Source organism: Calidris pugnax, unplaced genomic scaffold, assembly GCF_001431845.1.
Source record: "Calidris pugnax isolate Ruff unplaced genomic scaffold, ASM143184v1 scaffold18, whole genome shotgun sequence".
Taxonomy (NCBI): domain Eukaryota; kingdom Metazoa; phylum Chordata; class Aves; order Charadriiformes; family Scolopacidae; genus Calidris; species Calidris pugnax.
The window spans coordinates 7353382-7371631 of record NW_015090812.1 but is presented as its reverse complement, the minus strand read 5'-3'; the positions used below and the strand labels follow the sequence as shown (position 1 = coordinate 7371631).

At 41.6% G+C, this 18250-nt stretch overlaps 1 protein-coding gene across 1 annotated transcript in view; it reads right to left on the bottom strand.

The window, feature by feature from the left end:
* TRABD2B (TraB domain containing 2B) overlaps positions 1-18250 on the bottom strand; it is a 300643-nt gene that overhangs the window by 18946 nt on the left and 263447 nt on the right. Inside the window, exon 6 of the mRNA XM_014938939.1 lies at positions 5941-6210. Within this exon, the coding sequence (XP_014794425.1) occupies positions 5941-6210 (270 nt within the window). The remainder of the gene's footprint in view (positions 1-5940; positions 6211-18250) is intronic.

Here is an 18250-nt window from a genome sequence, read left to right as displayed (position 1 = left end):
CTGTTGTTGCAGAAAAATTTTTCCTTCCTTGGATAATATTTGTGCATTTTTTGTTCCTTTACAAGGTTTTTTTTTTTTTTTTTTTTTTAAATCTGTGTTTGTTTCATCACACATTACAGAGAACAACAACAGGCCAAAGTAAAACACATGGATCTCTCTGTGTGTCTAGCAGGTGAAAGCGCGGCTGCACATCTTTTCAGCCCCATCTGGAGGATAACTAATGAACTCTTCGACTTTACAAGGGGAAAGAAGTTATCAGTCATGGCCAGCTGACAGGGAAGGTCTATTAGCATGGGGATGCTAGAGTTTTGGACATGAACATCAGGACTTCCCATCCATTACTGCGATGCACGAGAGAGTTTTGTGCTGAGCCCAGGTTTCACAGCTTTAATTAATACGTTCTGTGCACTCTGACCAACCTGATAATCCAAGAAGCCTTAATAAAAAACATCTAGGGAGGGAGGACATGTCATCACTGTATCATATGTTACAGCCAGGAGATTTACCTCTTATTTATACTGCACTGAGTTATACCGTGCTGTTATTTTACTTCTGTTGGAGGGCTTGACTACTTGGGGCTGAGGAAAGGGCACGATAAAAGAATTGCCAATCTCAGTGCCTATTTAAAGGAGGCACCAAGCCATCTGCTCATCTTAAAGGGGGAACAAATAGAAACAGTAAGAAACTAAGAAGGGGAAAATGAGCTGAGGATGCCTTTAGAGAAGCAAGATTGCATGTTCAAGAGAGGGATAAAACACGGGGAGAGAGAAGAATCAACTGATGCGCTGCTTCACTGTCCAAAACATCTTCTTCTGGCCACTGTACATCCACCAGAGTTCATAAAAAACTGGGCAAACTAAGAACAGATTTTAGGCCAGTTGAAAGTATAAAGGTTCTGCTTCCACCAAGGAACAAGGAGGGAGCATTTGTCCAGGAAGTGTTTTGAGATCACTCAGGGAGACAGAAGGGTCTTGTACTCAAGCTGTCAAACCATGAGATTTTTCTGATGAATACATGTTTCTGATGAATGAAATACTTCTCCACGTATGCCATGGAGACTACACACTGGGGGCAGTCCCTGATAGGAACTGTGATCATGAAAATTTCCTGAGAAGGAAATCCTGCCAGGACAACAGCAAAGGAAATGGTAGACAGAAGTGCTGGAGGAAAGCCAAGGGGCCACACAACACAGCTAAGCTCCAAACAGGAATGAGGTGTGACAAGGGAGGGAAGATGGGACTCCAACACACCTTCGCTCCCACTGTTCCTGGCTGCTGGAGTGGTCCCACTGGGAGACGTTCACTATAGTGAGTTAGAAAGGTCCTGAAGGTGCATCCTCATCCTTTGTTAAACACAGGGCAAATAAATGCAATGGTGGCAACTGCTTTCCCTGCTGCACAGAGACAGGCCAGAGCAGGGAGTGATCCCCCTCCCCATCAGCATCAGTAGGCATCCACTCTCCGAGCAGTATCCTTACCAGGGAGGCGGATAGAGTAATTTAAACAAACAAGGCCCCAGTGATGGAAATCTCAAGCTCAAAGCTACCATATGGAGGGAAATCATCTGACCACAATTTACCTGTTAGACTTCAAAAGTGTCTAGGTCTCCTCTAAAGAAAAGCAGCCTTTTCTTTAATGAAGTTAAGTACTGTATTTCAGCACCGTGTGTTGTGAAAAGGAAGCAATTTGGATTCATTTACTGAAATTTACCTTTCAGATGCAGTTAAGTGAAATTAAAAGTTTGTCTGAGTTGACAGAGTTCTGTTTTCCATCACTGCATTGTCTTGAAAGAAAGGATAACAGTCTAAGTGCTTAAATTCCATCCAAACTGATAAGGTTCACTCTATACAGCCACACTTAGTGCAGTTTATTACACATTGTCTCCCTCCATCCATCATTGGTATAACTTTTTTTTTTTTTTTTTGGCCTAAAATAACTGTTGCTTCCAAAAGAAATTGATATTTGTGATGTTATTGCATTCATCTGCGGTTGAATAGTCAGCACTGGGCTATCAGAGAAATGCCGTTTCCAATTACAGGGCAAATTCATTTCATTTCCCACCAATGGCAGGTTTTGCAGGGGCGAGCTTACATCTGGGACAAGAATTTCTTTTTTTCTCTTCTGATAAAAAATTATTTTCCTTTAACTTTTTTCCTGTGCAAGTGAAGCAGCAGTGTGTCCTCAGTGACTTCCCAAACACCATCTTCATTCAGATTTCCTCCTCAGCAGTGGGAATGAACCTCTGAATTTGCTCATTAAATCCGAATTCCTTCTTCCATCACTGTATTTCTCTCTTTCACATCTCCCAGCTGCCACTCGCTCCTTCCAAATCTCACACCTCCCAAAACACTCTGCCAACTACTAACTCCTCTCCATCCCTCTCTTTTTCCCAGGACACTACCTCCCACCCTGCCTTAGGGCCCTAACCTGTTCCCCCCCAAGCTGGCAGAGGTTCTCTGTTCTCTCGGGCTGGTTTTGTTTGTAGCCTTAAACCGTTTGCCCACTCAAACAAAGGTGTGATCCTGATCTGGGCTTCACCGACCGCTCTGAAACATCACAGACATTCCTCTACTCTTTCAATTAACTGAGCAGCTCATCCTGAAAAGCCAGTGAATGTTCTGTAATTAATTATATATATTACAAGGGAAAGCTTAGCTAACACAGTGTTAACAGGAACAATAACACGCTCTGTATGCCAAACTGCAGGCTTCCAGCCCAAGGGTTTTGCCTCCCCTCCCTGCTGCCCCAGCTGGCTCTTGGCTATGGGGAGCTAGCTAGGGTTTAAGTTTTGTCGAAGTTCAAATTCCTCCCGAAGACAGACCTCAGATCTGCACATTTCTGCAAAATCAAGTAGTTAAAGAAAAAAATCCCGCTACTTGAAATCTCCACTTAATTTTGATTCTTGACAAACGTTTTCAAACACAAACTGCAGCCAGGCAGGACGTTTTCATTTTGTTTAGATTTGGGGGGAAGGAGGCAGAAGGGAGAGGAAACCACACATTTCATCAGCATTTTTTATTTTTTAATAGCCTTCAGTGTAGCTGATTACCCAGGAGATCAGCAAATCTTAGCTCTGTCAAAGACAGAGCAGAAGCTTTCTCATCCTCCACAGGGCTACTAACCCTCCAACACACAAATCTAAACACCATCCACTCAGGGGTGCCGACTCAAATGCCTCAGCTGTTAAGACAGAACAAAAAGGAAAAGACGATCTCCAAGGTATAACTGAAAGTAAATACTAATAATGATGTGTGACATTAAATGATGACTCATTTTTCACAAGGCCCGTTCAGATTGTAGCTATAACCTCAAATCAGACCCGAATGACTGTGTGAGCTGAAGTCTTAGTGGAACCATTAATTATGGATTTCCTGGCTTTTATAGGTTGGAGTCAGACCTTTGATGTTCCTTTAAGATTGCTCTTCTCTGTTCATTTCCTTTGTTTCTGTGTTGGTAGCTTAAAAAAACACCCCAAGATTTCCATGGAAGTCTACGAGATAGCCTAGAAATGCACAGTGCATAAAAGCCCTGCAATTCATGGCTCATAAAGTCCTCTAATCCACGGTCAATAAAGCTTTGGAAAAGAGCTGTAGTCACAGCTCTGACACACAGTCATTTCACAGTTCAATGAGGTTCATCCACGAATCAATAATCTGGTTTAAATTTGCCTGGATTTGTCCTGCACCTGTATGTTTCTCTTTGACTTTTCAGGTTGAAAGGCAACTCAAACAGCTGAATTCTGCAGACCTCACATGGAAACAATGAGTTTTATGCAGCTTTCACCCAAAAGACATAACAATGACCTAAATCTCTCTACTTTGCCTTAAAGGTGAACAAGTTTCAGGTGACAACAGGTGAGTTAGGAAACACAAACTGGAAGAAGAACCATTTAGAAACAGAGCTCGAGGTAATACTATATACAGAGACCTCAGTCCATATAGAACATGGGGAGCCTGCAATTTAAGTATATGCAAATGCACAATGGATCTATGGGACAGAGCAGAGCATGAACTTCGAGTACACTAATTATCCTCCAGAAATGAATGCTGACAGTCTCACTGTTGAATGCTGCTGAACATTATTGAGGCAACACAATATAAACTGACATGCTTCTCTCCTGCACAGGTAAGACTCCATTGCCCATATTATTAACCACCCTCGCTGTTTCTTCCCAAGAATGATCACACCACAAAGTCTGGTGACAGGCACACATTTCTGCTCTTTTCTTGCCAATCAGAAAGGAACCAGTTAGAGAGAACCCACTGTTTATTGCCTTGTGCAAGGTCCAGCTTGCAATTAATGCTGATGAAACCCAACTGCCAAAAGCACAACATCCAGCAGCTGGTTTATGAAAGTTGAGACCCCATCCAATTCATGGGGAAACCAGAGCTGGTTGTGAATCTCTGATTTAGCTGAGCAGTTTGTACTTTTTGTTTTGTTTGGTTCCCAGGAAAACACCAGAAGTTACTCCAGAACTGCAGAAGCACTAAAACCATCTGAAAGCACTAAGACAGACTTCCCTTCTTACAGCCTTTCCTCATTTCTAGGTCTGTGATCTCCCACTAATATCTCCCTGGGATCTTTCAGCAAAGCAGGCGACACACAGTGTCTGGTTCATCACCAGTGTGGTGGGATAAGAAACTTGTGTTTCCTTATCCCAATCTCTTTCCTTATAAAATGGAAGTAGAGGGATAAAAGCTTTTGATTCCCTTGTCCTCAAGGTATTCAAGTATGTAGGACCAAATGTCTTTTAGCTCATGCTTAAACATTGCCTGTGGAGATGATCCAACCACTGAACACACTTTAAGAACGAAACAGGTGAACCCAGATCTGATCCTTCATACAGAGGCTGGCGTTAACCCCAGAAACAGCCTTATTACATATAGATCAATATCCACCACCTTAATAACAACCTTTACATCACTCACCCCAAGAATATAATGAACTACAAGAAAAAAGATGACACTGATCCATTAAACAGAATGAATAAAAGAAAAATAATATCCCAGAACACAAATATGCACAGTTTTTTTCCTTGGCAAATGGAGGCGACTCTAAGAGACTCATTTTACTTGCAAGGCACTTAAGTGTTATGAAAATGGGAATAAGAGTAATGCTCAAAGACAATCACTACACGTAGTGGTAAACGGCGGGTTTCCAACAGATTATTTCATTCCTTTGACTTGTTATCAGATCTATAAACATCGTGGCTGTTTATATGCCCATGATTTGGCTTGGATAAAGGCACTAAGAGCTTTCCCAATTTTAGAGGTGGGAGAGTAATTACCCAGGAATGCTAAAAGCACACATCGAGAAGCCCTGGTCAAACATGAAGGCTCTTATTCAAACACTGAACGGGACATTTTAACCTTGGACCAAGACTGGCATTGCCACAGAAACATGCCTACCTCCATTCTCTTCACATAGAGGCCTTAAAGTACTTCATTTTTGTCTCAGTTTGCTGTTTTCAGTGCACTCTGAGATGTTAAAACCTTTCAATCCCAGACTGGAAGTCAGATATGTCAGAATCTTAAGAACTCCCAAGAATATTCTGCACAGTTGGAAAACGGGTGAGTCACTGGGCTGAGAACTAGCAGTAAAGATTTGAAAATAATTATTGGAAGATAGAGGGAAAATTCAGAATATTTTCCATCATAATTTTTTCCCTGTTTTTACTCTGACAAGTCTTTGTTTCTGTATATTTTAAATATTCCAAGCATTAGCTTTATTTCTCTTTACTTTTAGATCAAACATGCCAACAAGCCTTCCTCCTAGTTCTTCATTATGCTCTAAAAACTGCACCTCGCTTCCTGTCTCTTTCATGTAGCCTTTCTCCAACCCTCCTTATGGTCTAATCAACAAGAGCTGGGTTCTGTAACGAGCAGCTAGTTAGGAGATGGAAGGCAGGATGAGGACAGGGACCATAAAAGATGTGACTCACCTGTCTTCTATCCGAACCCAGAGGTCGTTGAACTGCCTCTGGCGATGGTGTTTGTGCTGCTTCTTGTGCCATTTCTTCTTCCGGCCAAACTCTTCCAGCTGGCTGATGCTGTCTGGCAACAGGAGGTGAGGAGACAGGCTGTCGTCTTCATCCATCTGCAGGGGCTTCAGGGAAGGAGAAGTCAGTGGGACCTGTTCAGAAAGCTGAACGGCAGGCAGGGCTGTCGCTGAGGACCCTTCTAAGGCTGGGCTTGTCTTTGTTGTCCTCGAACTGTAAAACACAACATTTAAATATTTGATGAATAAGCAAGGGGTCGAGCTAAGAAAAAGTGAAAGCAGAGGACTGCACTACTTGGAGAGTGCTCCTCACTGCTAAGTTGTACAAGGAGAAAGGCTTTTGCTCTGGGGCAGCAACTAAGGACATCAGTGGCATTTCCCAGCAAGCTTTCAAATAAACACTAAACTGAAAGAGAAGGAAAAGGCAGTTTGATACCTTATTGCTGTTTTCTGGCATTTTTATGACTTCATACAGGCTTTAGAGGCTGCAGTAGGAGTCAACATCACCTTCCCCACTGGGCTGAAGGTTAAATGGCAAAACTGTGGCTCTCTCTGAGGAAAACAGATACCTTAACAGCAGCTGATCTCAATGAGATAACACTAGTTCCCTTCTTTTTTTTTTTTTTTTTTTTTTTTTTTTTTTTGTATATAAATATATATATCTTTTCTTTTTTTTTTTTTTTTTGGAACGGCATTGGAATAGACTGCCCAGAGAAGTGGTTTAGGCACCATCCCTGGACGTACTCAAAAGATGGGCTGACATAGTTCTTAGTGACATGGTTTAGTGATGGGTTGTGGGCTGGTTGGGTTTTTTGGGTGTTTTGTTTGTTTGTTATTTGCTTTTTGTTTTCTGTTTTATCAGAGTTAGGTTGATGGTTGGACTAGATGATCTTAAAGGTCCCTTCCAACCTAAAAAATTTTGTGTTTCTATGATTGCTTGTAAAAACTCTGGAAAGGTTAGATAGTGGTCAAAAATTAACAGGCATGTTACAAATGATCGTGAAACATGAGTCTGCCTATGCTGAGTGTTGTGAAAGCAGCCTGCACGAAAGCATGCAGTTGTGTTGCTGCAGCCTCAGTTAGTGAAGAGCACAACTTGGTAGCCTGCATCCTTTTTCCCTTTTTTTTTTTTTTTTTTTTTTTTTTTTCAATTTAGGATATCAGCTGTGGAAAACAAGCCTTTGCTTTGACTGCAATAATAATTATGTTTGTTCATCCAAGTTAGGAGTGGTGATAGGGAAGCCCAGACTAATGACAGAAGCACGGTCTAATAGCGAGGCTGATGGGATGGGATGTACGAGACCTGAACTCCAGGAGGTTTTGTATAACAGAGACATGAAGCAAAAAAAAAGGGTATATAAACTGTCCAAAGCCACCTTGAAACAATACTGCCAGAGCTCTTCACTCCTATTTGAAATACTACCACCTCTCACATCTGACTGGAACTAGGCAGAAAAAGGCCTTTTATTGTTTTCATCTTCTAGAGTTTCGCTAATATTAGACACAAGTCCATACAAAATCTCCCCTTTGATATGTGGCCATGTCAACTTGCATTTGTGAGCTAAGATATCTGAAACAAAAATCTAATAAAACAGTAGTGGCACAAAGTGATGTTTTTTCCCCTAACTTCAGTAGAAGTTCCTGTTTGGTCTTAATTTCAAGAGAGGACATTTTTCTGTCTCTGGGATGGCCCAATGAGTTGTAGGTAAAGAAAATGGAAGAAAATTAATAGTTAATATGAAGCTGTGGTCTGCAAAACTATTTCTATTACACGGATGCTATGACTTTTATGACAGAAACAATTAAAGCCACGTGAGAAGTTTTGCCTCCTGAGTGAAACCAGTAAGACATTTTAATGAAAAAGTAATAAAAAATCCTAAACTTCATTGGTGACAATGTACAAAATGTGCTGCAAGTGAAACCACATGTTTCATTTATGGAACATTTTGTTCTCTTCCAAAAAAGTCACATCTACTACTAATGGTAGCTTTTTTTTTCCTTTTTTGAAGTCCATTACAATAGCAGTCAAGATGGTCATCTCTATTTCCACTGCATCATGTTTCACCCAAAGGCCCTTCCAATAGCTACTGAGAATTAATCGTTGCTACCATGAGACTCACTGGCAAAAACTCCAGTAACTTTGTCATTTGTAGCCAACAGTAATGAAGTTCTTCAGAGATCGTATGACAGATACAAAAAAGAGAGACACTTGTTTAAACTAATTTTAAAATTCTCCAAGGCTGCTTTCATAAATAAAATACACAAGAAAATCGCCTATTTTTCCTCTCTTTCCAAGCGTCCAAACTCTCGGTGAGTTCTTTTCAAACCCATTCATACTCACTCCATGCTCTATTCTACATCACAGAGAGATCTACTGGTTCTTGATTTTTTTCCCCATTAAGACTTCCATGATTCATGTTGAGGATGAGTTTTCATCAGTGCATCAACTGCAAAGCCATCTTCAGACTCATGTAAAAGGAAAGGCTCTCATAGGTTTGTACTGGGTGGGTCCTTGGGCCACAGCAGACTTCTTAATTTTGATCCATGATGGATCAGCGAAGCATCAACATGCAAATGCAGCCATTTAGCAGCTTGCAAAATAACGCAGTGAAAACTTGGATAGGATGGGTTAGGCAGGTAGGAAGGAGGTGGACCAAGCATCTACACCGTGTGGGTAACTGCAATGGCAGCAGGCAGCAACGGGTGGCAATGCAGCTCTGGCAACTGCTCCACTTACGCCAAAGCAATGGGAACACAAGCTGGTTGATACTGTCCAAGATGATGCAGCTTGTTTTGGTACTGCTCTAGATAAGTCTGCTCTTCACTATGTGGTGTGAATTCACCCACATCTTGCTGGCAGATGGGCCAAGCTGTCCATGCTGGGGAGAAGAAGACTACCCTGGCCACATAGCTGTGATGGGAAGAGACGTGTGAAGAAGGCAAGAACATGGAGCAGACATGAGAGAGCTGAAAGTCAACAAGCAATGTGATCATCACAGCTGGAACTGAGCTGTCGCCAAGATTTCTGTTTTCACTGACTCTTCTCCTTGCCACTGAAAACTGTGCCTCATGTTCTGATCAGTCAGTAGTTCCCTGAGATGCTGAAGGTAGGAGCAGCCCCCACATCAGCCCACATCTGCCAGCTCAAGGTTGGGGCCACCATTTGTTCCTTGAATGGTCTTAGAGACATCTGAACACATACTTTCCACCTTCTAACACCTACTATTTTGTTACATGTGTTTACCTTGCTCTGAGCTCCTAGTAAACTGGAACCGGTAGAGAGGTGTTTTTATGGGTTGAGATTTTAGAAACCACTTAAGACGACTGGCAGCTCACTTCTTATTAAAATTAATGAGTTTGGGCATCAAAATCCCAGTGGTGGCTTTGAAAGCTTCGAGCTTAATTGTTTCCACTACCATCACATGAGCCACAGGTTGTAAACTCGATATTTCAGAACATTCTTTGGGAAGAGAATAAATAAACACTGAAGAAACGTTAAAATGTTGTAACCTAAAGAGGGTTATAAACTAACCACTTGTACTTTAGAGCCGGCGCATAGGGAATAGCTCCACAGTGGCAACTGTATATTACATTTGGTCAATACTTGTTCCATTATTCCTGTACTATTAGTAATTATCCCAAGACCTAGGAGGGACAGTTGAAGGTTGTGTGTTGATGCATGCTTGCTTATTTAAAAAAAATCATTTTTTTTTTAAAGTATTCATAAATCTAGAGACCTGGTTGGTTTCTAATCTGACTATCATCTGACAGACATTCAACCAGAAGTAAAATCAAAACTTTGGATCCCACAGAATATGGATATTTAATCCAAATTTATTGTAAGAATATTTAACTATTTTAAGTCAAGGCAAGGTAGACTTCCTATCAGAAGATGACTTTCCCATTGATTTCAGTAAAAATTTTATTAATACAAAGGGCCTGAATTTGTTAATATTCTGGATGCCTCCCCCCCCAACAAAAAGACAAAACTCTGCCATTTGCAATAGGATACCTGGTCAACAGATCTCCCCATTGTGTGAAGCTTTACTGTTAGATTCAGCTGATCATTTAATGGACTATTTCATGCCTTTCCTTTGGTCTCAGTCTCAATGCACTCTGTTAGCACAGCTGCACTGTATGAAACCATGGGGATATAATACACTTTTCCACTCCTTCACTACTGCTGAGACAGCTTTTCAAGACACATAGCTATTTTTAAAGCCAGAGCAAAAGCAGGGCTAGTTCACAGTTTGTGAGGCCACCATGCTTTTTCTGAAGAAAGAGTGAGAAAGTACCACCCAAATATCTTAGTCTACACAAAGATCTCAGAGGTTTTTCATGAATAACTTGATACAACTCCAGGCTTAGAGGTTCCACCCATTTTTAAATCTATCATTCCCACATGGGGTGGTCTTTGAGAAACTAAAAGTATTTCAGGCCCTTAGGTTGGTTTTTTGTCATCTCTGACCTTAATTTCCTTCCCTGGGATGCACAGTTCTGCAAAACAAGTTCTCTAAAATAATGGAGTCCAAATAAGAAAACTTGGGAATCTCAGCAAATATCTCACATAGCTTAAGGTACAGAAAACAGAGTGAAAACAGGAAAACATTTATTCTTGCTAGTTCTTGAAAACGCTTAATCTACAAAGAGCCTTGTGGTTTTGTTTCACTTCTGGTGAAATCTGCCTTCCTTTTCTAATTCTTTTCAAGAATCAGAAGAACAAAACAAAATACACAAGTTGTTTAGGCTAAGCCGCATGCTCCATTAGGCTGTCTCAGCATTTCCCTCTCCGCCTTGTGGTCTCTACTGTCACTCTGTGCTGGCACTGACAGTAGAAAATTGACTCGTCATCAGGACCTGCTAGGTTTATCCAATGATCCCGTCAGAAAAATGACACTAACATCATGAAGTCCTGTAACTTCTTTTCCTAATTCCCAGACTTAAAATTGCCCAGGTACCACTTTCAACCTCAAGCCACCTGGCAGTCTGCCCATGCCTTTTTCCCTGCCCAGGCAAGTATCTTCCCACCTTTCACATCAGACAACAAACTTCTGCAGCTCAGAGGGCCGTGACCATCTCTAGGCTTGATAACCTCTTCCGTAGGATGAATCAGAGCATACAAGTTTCGTTCCTGCTCTGAAGAGCCTTTGTGAATAGCCCACCTTTCCCTACTGGTGGAGGCTGCGTGGTGTTAACACACACTTTGCACCACACCTCGTCCCAAACAACAGGGACTTTCCCAACCACTGATTGACTGATGATTGTCTGAGGGGAGCATCAGGCAGGACAGACCCCACTAACGCCTCTGCCCATTGACCCTGCCAGAGTAATGCTAATAATGCTTGGGGTGAGTCCCATCAAGCCTCCCCTGGGCTTCAGCAGGACAAGGACTTTGCCCTTGCTGACCATACACGTCTTCCACACAACTAAACCATCCATCTATTTTTTCAGCAATCTTGCGGTAACATTTCTGTTCCCTCAGATATGTGCAGAATCTTCTAAAATGTAAGTTTGCCAATTTGTTATTTGCATCTTGTCTTTGTAGTGCGAGCAATGGAAAAGTTTTGCTCAGAAGACTGCCATGCTTTGCATGCGCTTCCAAGTACAGCAACATCCCTGAGGTTTTCTTGCTTCAATTTTCAGAACTGTCAGACAAGGAAAGATTTTGTTTCATCAAGAGAGAAGCTGTGGTGATAGCAAGGAATGTGTGATGTGGCAGCTTTATCCTTATGCCACCGTTCTTGGGATGCACCCGGATGACAGCCAGACTCTAAGTTAAGAGCATTTTATTATAGACGGATTCTCATAAATTCCACCAGTTTCGGAGTCTTTGTCAAGGCAGGAATTCATCAGTCCCTTGCACGCATCCTTGCTCCCGTTGCCACAGGCCACAGAGACATCTGCTTGCTTTTTTTTTTCCTTATGCATCTCTCAGAGAGAGCAGTCATGCACACCCACAAGACGGGCACCAGAATGTCCTGTCCCACAAGAATTTTTACATTTTTTTTCTCTTCCACGCCAGGATGGAGCTCAGATTTTCAAAACCCTTGGGTTTTGAACAAAAAAGAAGAACAAACAAAAAGCAAACAAAAGGAGAACAGAAAAACAGGCAGAAATCCTAACCCATGCCAGCTTACAGGACCTCTTACTCAGGATGTGAAGTATGGATTTAGATCATGGTCTCTCACATTGTCAGGTGACACCAGTTCATAGCACCACGGAGTTCAGCTCCTTCAAGATGAAAGCATGCATATATCTATACTCTCAGACATATATATTTTTTTTAATGCAAAAGAGAGTAACTCCAAAGTAGAGACAGGAGAACTAGATTGTCCCCATATCTAACTTATCTGAACTTATCAGGTAAGCGCCATAAATTACTGGGATGAATCTGGGTTCAAGAGACAGGCAAAGAGAATACCTGTGAAATCCATGATTATTTATTCACCTCATTGGCTTAATTATAATGAGGTCACTTTATGTAGAATGCAATTGCCTTAGGCCTGTATGCTAAAATTAAAGCACTTCTATTTCTTAACAGAATTCAGAAATAAAATGGGGTTTTTTTCAGAGTTGACTACATCTCAAGAGCAGTTAAATTAGGTTAAGTAGTTAAATTGGATTACAGTCCACCCAAAACTTGGATGGTACGTCTGGACTCAGAATCCATGCCAGAGTATTTCTCTGGGAAGAACCACTGTTGTTCAAGAACTGTGACCTTAGTTTGAAAGGGAACTTGGTCCTCAGTATATACATAGATATGTAAATCCTCAACTCTGTGCATAAATGAAGTGAAAATCTTGTGAGGTCAAGATATTCCCATGGATGGCGATGTTTTCCTTCCCAGTTTGAGAAACTATAAAATGAGAGAAGCACGTAAAGCTTTTGTTATCTATCCCATTTCATTAAAAGTGGAGCTGATCTGGGGCATAGGAGAAGAAATGCAAACTCTTTCCAACTTGAGTGGTTGAATTTGCTGAAAAAGAGAGGACAGCTGAAACATTTGTAACGTGCCATTTCCACATTTTAATAAGAATTCTTTCATTTCAGAAAAGTCAAAATGTTTCATTTCAGCACTTTCTGAACAAAGCTTTTATATTTTTTTTGTCTTCTGTTTTCAAAGACTTAAATGCTACAAAGTGGCCTTTTTTGTTTAAAAATTGATCTCAATTAAAAAGAAAAACCCAACTAATAAATAAACATGACAAAAACCAACAAAACACAACCCCTGCCTTCAAAAATGTCCTCAAAATGTTCCACTGCAGTTTCCTCTGAACTTATTTCCCCTTCTTGGTTTTTTGGTTCAGTTCTTGAACTGGACAATCCTTTGTTCACGCATTTTTAGCATAAACTGTGTAAGCCGCACACTCCATTCTCAAAAGAAGGACTGTGCCCACAGAGGAAGGATGGGTCAACCCTCCAATCTTGCACGTTAATAGCAAATAAGATCCATATTGTGGCACGCAAAGCGTCACCTCAAACTCCATTCCCTAAATCTTCACTACTTTACTATCACCATATGAATTTATTGCTAAGCTATTTCTGCCTGGGTAGTTTGGTTTAAGCAAAATACTCATCATACAGTTGTCTTTGGTGGCTCACTGTCTTATGGAAGTTGTATCTGCTCCACAGATCAAGGTGGGCTCTTTTCTGCTTGAGCATCCTGGTTCAACATGGGCTCTGCAGTTGTCCTGAGACATCTGGTTCGTTCTGGAATTCTACTTCACAGAGGAGAAAAAGGGCTTCACATTCAAATTGCAACTCCTTTACGTCCATGTACCACTGAAAAACTTGCCACATAATGTTAACTGAAATGTTACAGCTTCTTCTAAGAAATTTCTGAGTGCTGACTTTGCAATGATTTTTCAGTGTTTCTGCTTTTGCTCCCTGATTTTGGACAGAAACAAATGTTGCAGTATCAGCATTACCTCTGGAGTGGAAATTCTGACTTCAGTCCAAATTTGCCATTTCCGCTGAATCTAAAGTGATGGGATTACACCACAAAAGAAGACTTTAGGGTTACATTTTTATTGAACTGGAATATTTTAAAGCTGTATTCCACACTTTTTTTCCTATTATTGCTTGAAAACCATTAGTAACAAGAGTAAATATATTGCTCTTTTCTTTTAATAACTTTTTAAGAAACACATACATATTTCTGTAATAAAGAACAATGGTGGACTTATTACTGGACAACGTAATCTCTGTTTCCTCTTTATAAACTCTTGAATCTTTATATGTTTCTTCGAGGTGATGTCATATTAATTATACACAGCAGATTTTTCAGGTGCTGGAAATTAACTTTCATCATTTAACAGTTTCTGCAAAGCATGAAATTCTTATTCAGTTTCGTCCAATCTATAATGCCAAGTTTCTCGAGGTCTAACTGTGACCTTTGCAAAGTTTTGGTTTGGGCTTAGGTTTTGGGCCAGTTCTGATTCTACGGCATATTTACGTGGTTTGAGCACTGTCTGAGAAACTGGACAATGGTGACCAAATGCCACCATCTCATCTTATCTCAGTGGTTACAATCTCAGACTCCAGTGACTGGAAAGCAAGTCAAGGCTGAACAAATCCTTCTTTCTCCTCCAGCTGCCACAATCAAACTAGAAACACTCACCAAAACTCGTCTCTCTCCTACTTCCATTTTAAGTCAATGGTGCTCCTGACATCTATGGCAGTCTGCTCCTCTCTAGTCATCAGCTTTTGGGGCACTGAGCTGTATAGCAGCAGGTTTACCAACTCAGTTGCAAAACTATTCTCATCTCATCCATTGGTTATTCCCAAACCACTCCTGATCTCGGCTTACGCACAAAAAAGAAAGTGGGGATGCATTTGTTCCATCCCAATAGTTTTCATCCAGACAAGTTTCCAGACTAAGCAGCTAACTGACAAAATTAAAAATCCCAAACTGGCTGCTCAATTTTGATTCCTCAGAAGAATTACAGCCAATGCATAACTGTTGTCTGTACCTTACTCATTTGCAATCCAAACTGAATTCTGTCTCCTTTGGGAATTGGTTTCCCTTCTCTGCTGGATCCTCTGGAGAGAGCAAACACCTGCAGGAGTTCATATTTTCCATCACATCTTAAAAATAAACTCTCTGCAGAAACGTCAACGGAGCAAGGTACCAAACGCTTAGCTTGAAGGACCCAAACGTTTTCACAGACTTGAACTAAGGGCAGATGATTCAATGTATGCCTGGCGTTTTCTCCCGCACTTCCCTCTGATGCTCCTGAAGCTGGGCCCCGGCAGCAGAGATGAGATACTGAATGGATCACAAATTGTACAAGCATGGCAACTTGTCTTCCTCAAGTACTTTGTTCAATCCAGGCTCTTACAATTGCAAGATGACAGATAACATGGGCACATAAGTAGCTGCTGTCACTAGGAGGAGAGAGACATGGACCACTTAAACTGAGCAGCAGGCAGAAGTGTGGAACCAAAAGGCCATAAGAAGCCCATGCCTGCAAGAGATCCCACATCTCTATTACACTGGATCCACTTTTCCTCTCTGTAGCTGACATTGTAAAACATCTGATCTGCTTGGCCATTGATGGTTGCTGAGCTAAAAAAAGAACCACAGGGCCAGTCTGCCTTTCTCCAAAATGCTATTATAGCCCATCGGCATTGTTTTTATCACAGGGCCTGAGTGTTTCCAAGAAAAGAACAAGACAGTTGTCAGAAACTATATTCAGACAACACTTCAGCCTGTCTGTGGGCATTTTTACTACGTGGCAACAGACAGAGCCCTTGAAACATGATGAAGGCAGGAGAGCTCTTCTTCCAAACTCCACTTGCTTTAATGTCTCATGCTGTTCTATCAACTCCAATGTCAATGGACTTCACATAAGGTCTCTCTACATATTAGCCTGGCTTTACCTGGGTTCCCTCTCTGAATTAACTCGATGATGAAACTGCTTGTATCAAATACTTATTTCTGTCTGACAAATCCATCCTTCATTAAAATTATTTATTAATGAAGCATGTACATTGCTGTTGAAACCTTAAGGAAGAAAATAAGATTTTATAGTCTCTTTTTTGGTTGTTAATTGAAACCTATGAGATTAGACCTTGAACTATAGCTTGAATCCTATGCCTAGGAGGTATCCGAGGCCACATGAAAGATTGATTTTTAATGAACTCGGTGAAATCTCACCGACTAGTTACAAACAACAGGGCCAAGATCTTCTCCCCTTAAAGCAGGAAAACTTGCGCTGACCCCAGAAAATATCTCTCCTTCATTGCAATGTCTATTATTGTTATTTTTATTGGTACATTTATGAATGCCAGAAATGAACTATGCACACATTTAAGAGCTCCATCTCAGCAAGCTGACAAGCAAAGAGTATGAGATGATGTCGGACCGATACAGCTGAGGGCACAATGACTCAACCGTGCAAAGCCTTTGCAGCTCCCCTCCCTGAACTCTGCTGTAGACCTCATTGCAAAGGAGCTCTGGGGGCTCACCTGCTCCAAGGAATAACCAACACAGATAAAACCCTGGAGGAGGAAGAGGAAGGTCTGCATAAGGACAGTGCTTCCTTCCTCCTGTGTGTAACTGGTTAGCACTGGCCACCACAAGTCACTGAGGTCTATCTAGGTCCCCTACTAATAGTCTCTCCTGAGAAAAGGGGGAGGAGAGTGATGAGCCTTTGAAGCAATTCTGGTGCCAGTCATCTTCCAGTGGAGGAAAGGGAGGGAATGTCCATGCATGGCTACCAGGGGCTTTCTGCTGAGCCAGCAGAAGAATTAGGCCAACCGGCTTCATTGACCAGAGAGAGAACAACATCCTCAGCTGCTCTATGTGTAATCTCTGCGATTTAATTTGTCAAGGAAAAATAATAAATGAGACCTGGAAGTGGTTGAAACCTTCACTAGGGGTGTTATGTGAATGACAAATGGCTCTTGTCACAAGCTTGAACAGACCCAACTCCTAAATAAACTGTTTATACACACACACAGACATACACAAAACCAGCGATTAAGCCCAGCTCTCCTCCCATGAAGAGAACCCCACACAGCAGTAAGTGAAACATCAGGGAAATGAAAACCACTTGTTCTGCTGCTCCCCAGAGCACAGCAAGTCACTTAGGAAGCCTACCCCCTCCCCTGTATGTGCATGTGTGTCTTCTTAGTCTCTACTTATTTGTTTGTTTGCCTGGAAATGTATTATCTAAGTGCCAGTTGTTTGAGAGGGTATCACAGCCCAGTATTTGCAGCACTGCCTGGCTACTCAAAAGCATGTAATATCACAGGTCTAACAGACGTCAGAGACTCATCAAAACTATGCCTGGCATCTGGCATGGGTTCTAGCAGTCACATTAGCTTCTTATCACTACGCAGAACTGGAACACGTTGAGAGTGACCAAACTAGGACTTCTCCTGAGGTGGTGCTGGAATCCTGCTCACACTACAGAAAAGCCAATATTCTTTTGCTAGAAGAGGGCTTTTTATGTGAAAATCACTATTCTGTTCTCAGAGCAATTTGGTAGTTTAAAGTTGGGTTTTGTAAAATATGTTACTGAGATGAACTGTCTTTTCCATCCATGGAGAGTGTGCCTCCCTACCAACCTCATGGGATGAGGTCAATCAGGTCACCTCTGCAACATGGCTTGCACTGGAATATATACTTAATTTTCAAAGGGTCTGGATGAGAAAGTGTTCAGCTTCTATGTTTGCAACCTTCATTCAGCTTTTGTCATTACTGCTTAATCCACACTGAATATTATTCCTTACTAGTTCTCCTGCAAGGGACTTCATCTTTTAATAAGTAAGGCCTCCTCTCTATCTCAGAACACCTTCCACTGCTGGAATGTTGGATCCATAGCACAGGTCAGGGATGCTGCCTTAGCCAAAAGGCTAAGGAACACCATTTTCTCTTGCACTGTCTGCACAGTAGAGGAAAATGTATGTTGCTGTCAGGCATAGAAAGTCCTCGAATTTGTTTTTCTCTCGTGATCTACCCTGGCAGCTAAGATCAATCCTGGAAAGGTGACGGCTCTGTACCACAAGTATGAGATTGACAGGCACGTACCAGGAGACACTAAGCCCAGAAACAGAGAGCCCAAGAAGCAGCTCCAGACGGGAAACATCTGCACAGGAAAGTGCTGAGAGGAGTGGGTGAGTCCCAGGCACTGGGAAGGAGACTCAGATGACCTCTGTGTCATGCTCTGCGGTGGCTAAGACATGTCTCGTGTTTATTTGGAGCAGCACAGCCCTGCCAGGATTTTCACAGCTCTCCCAGCCTGAGT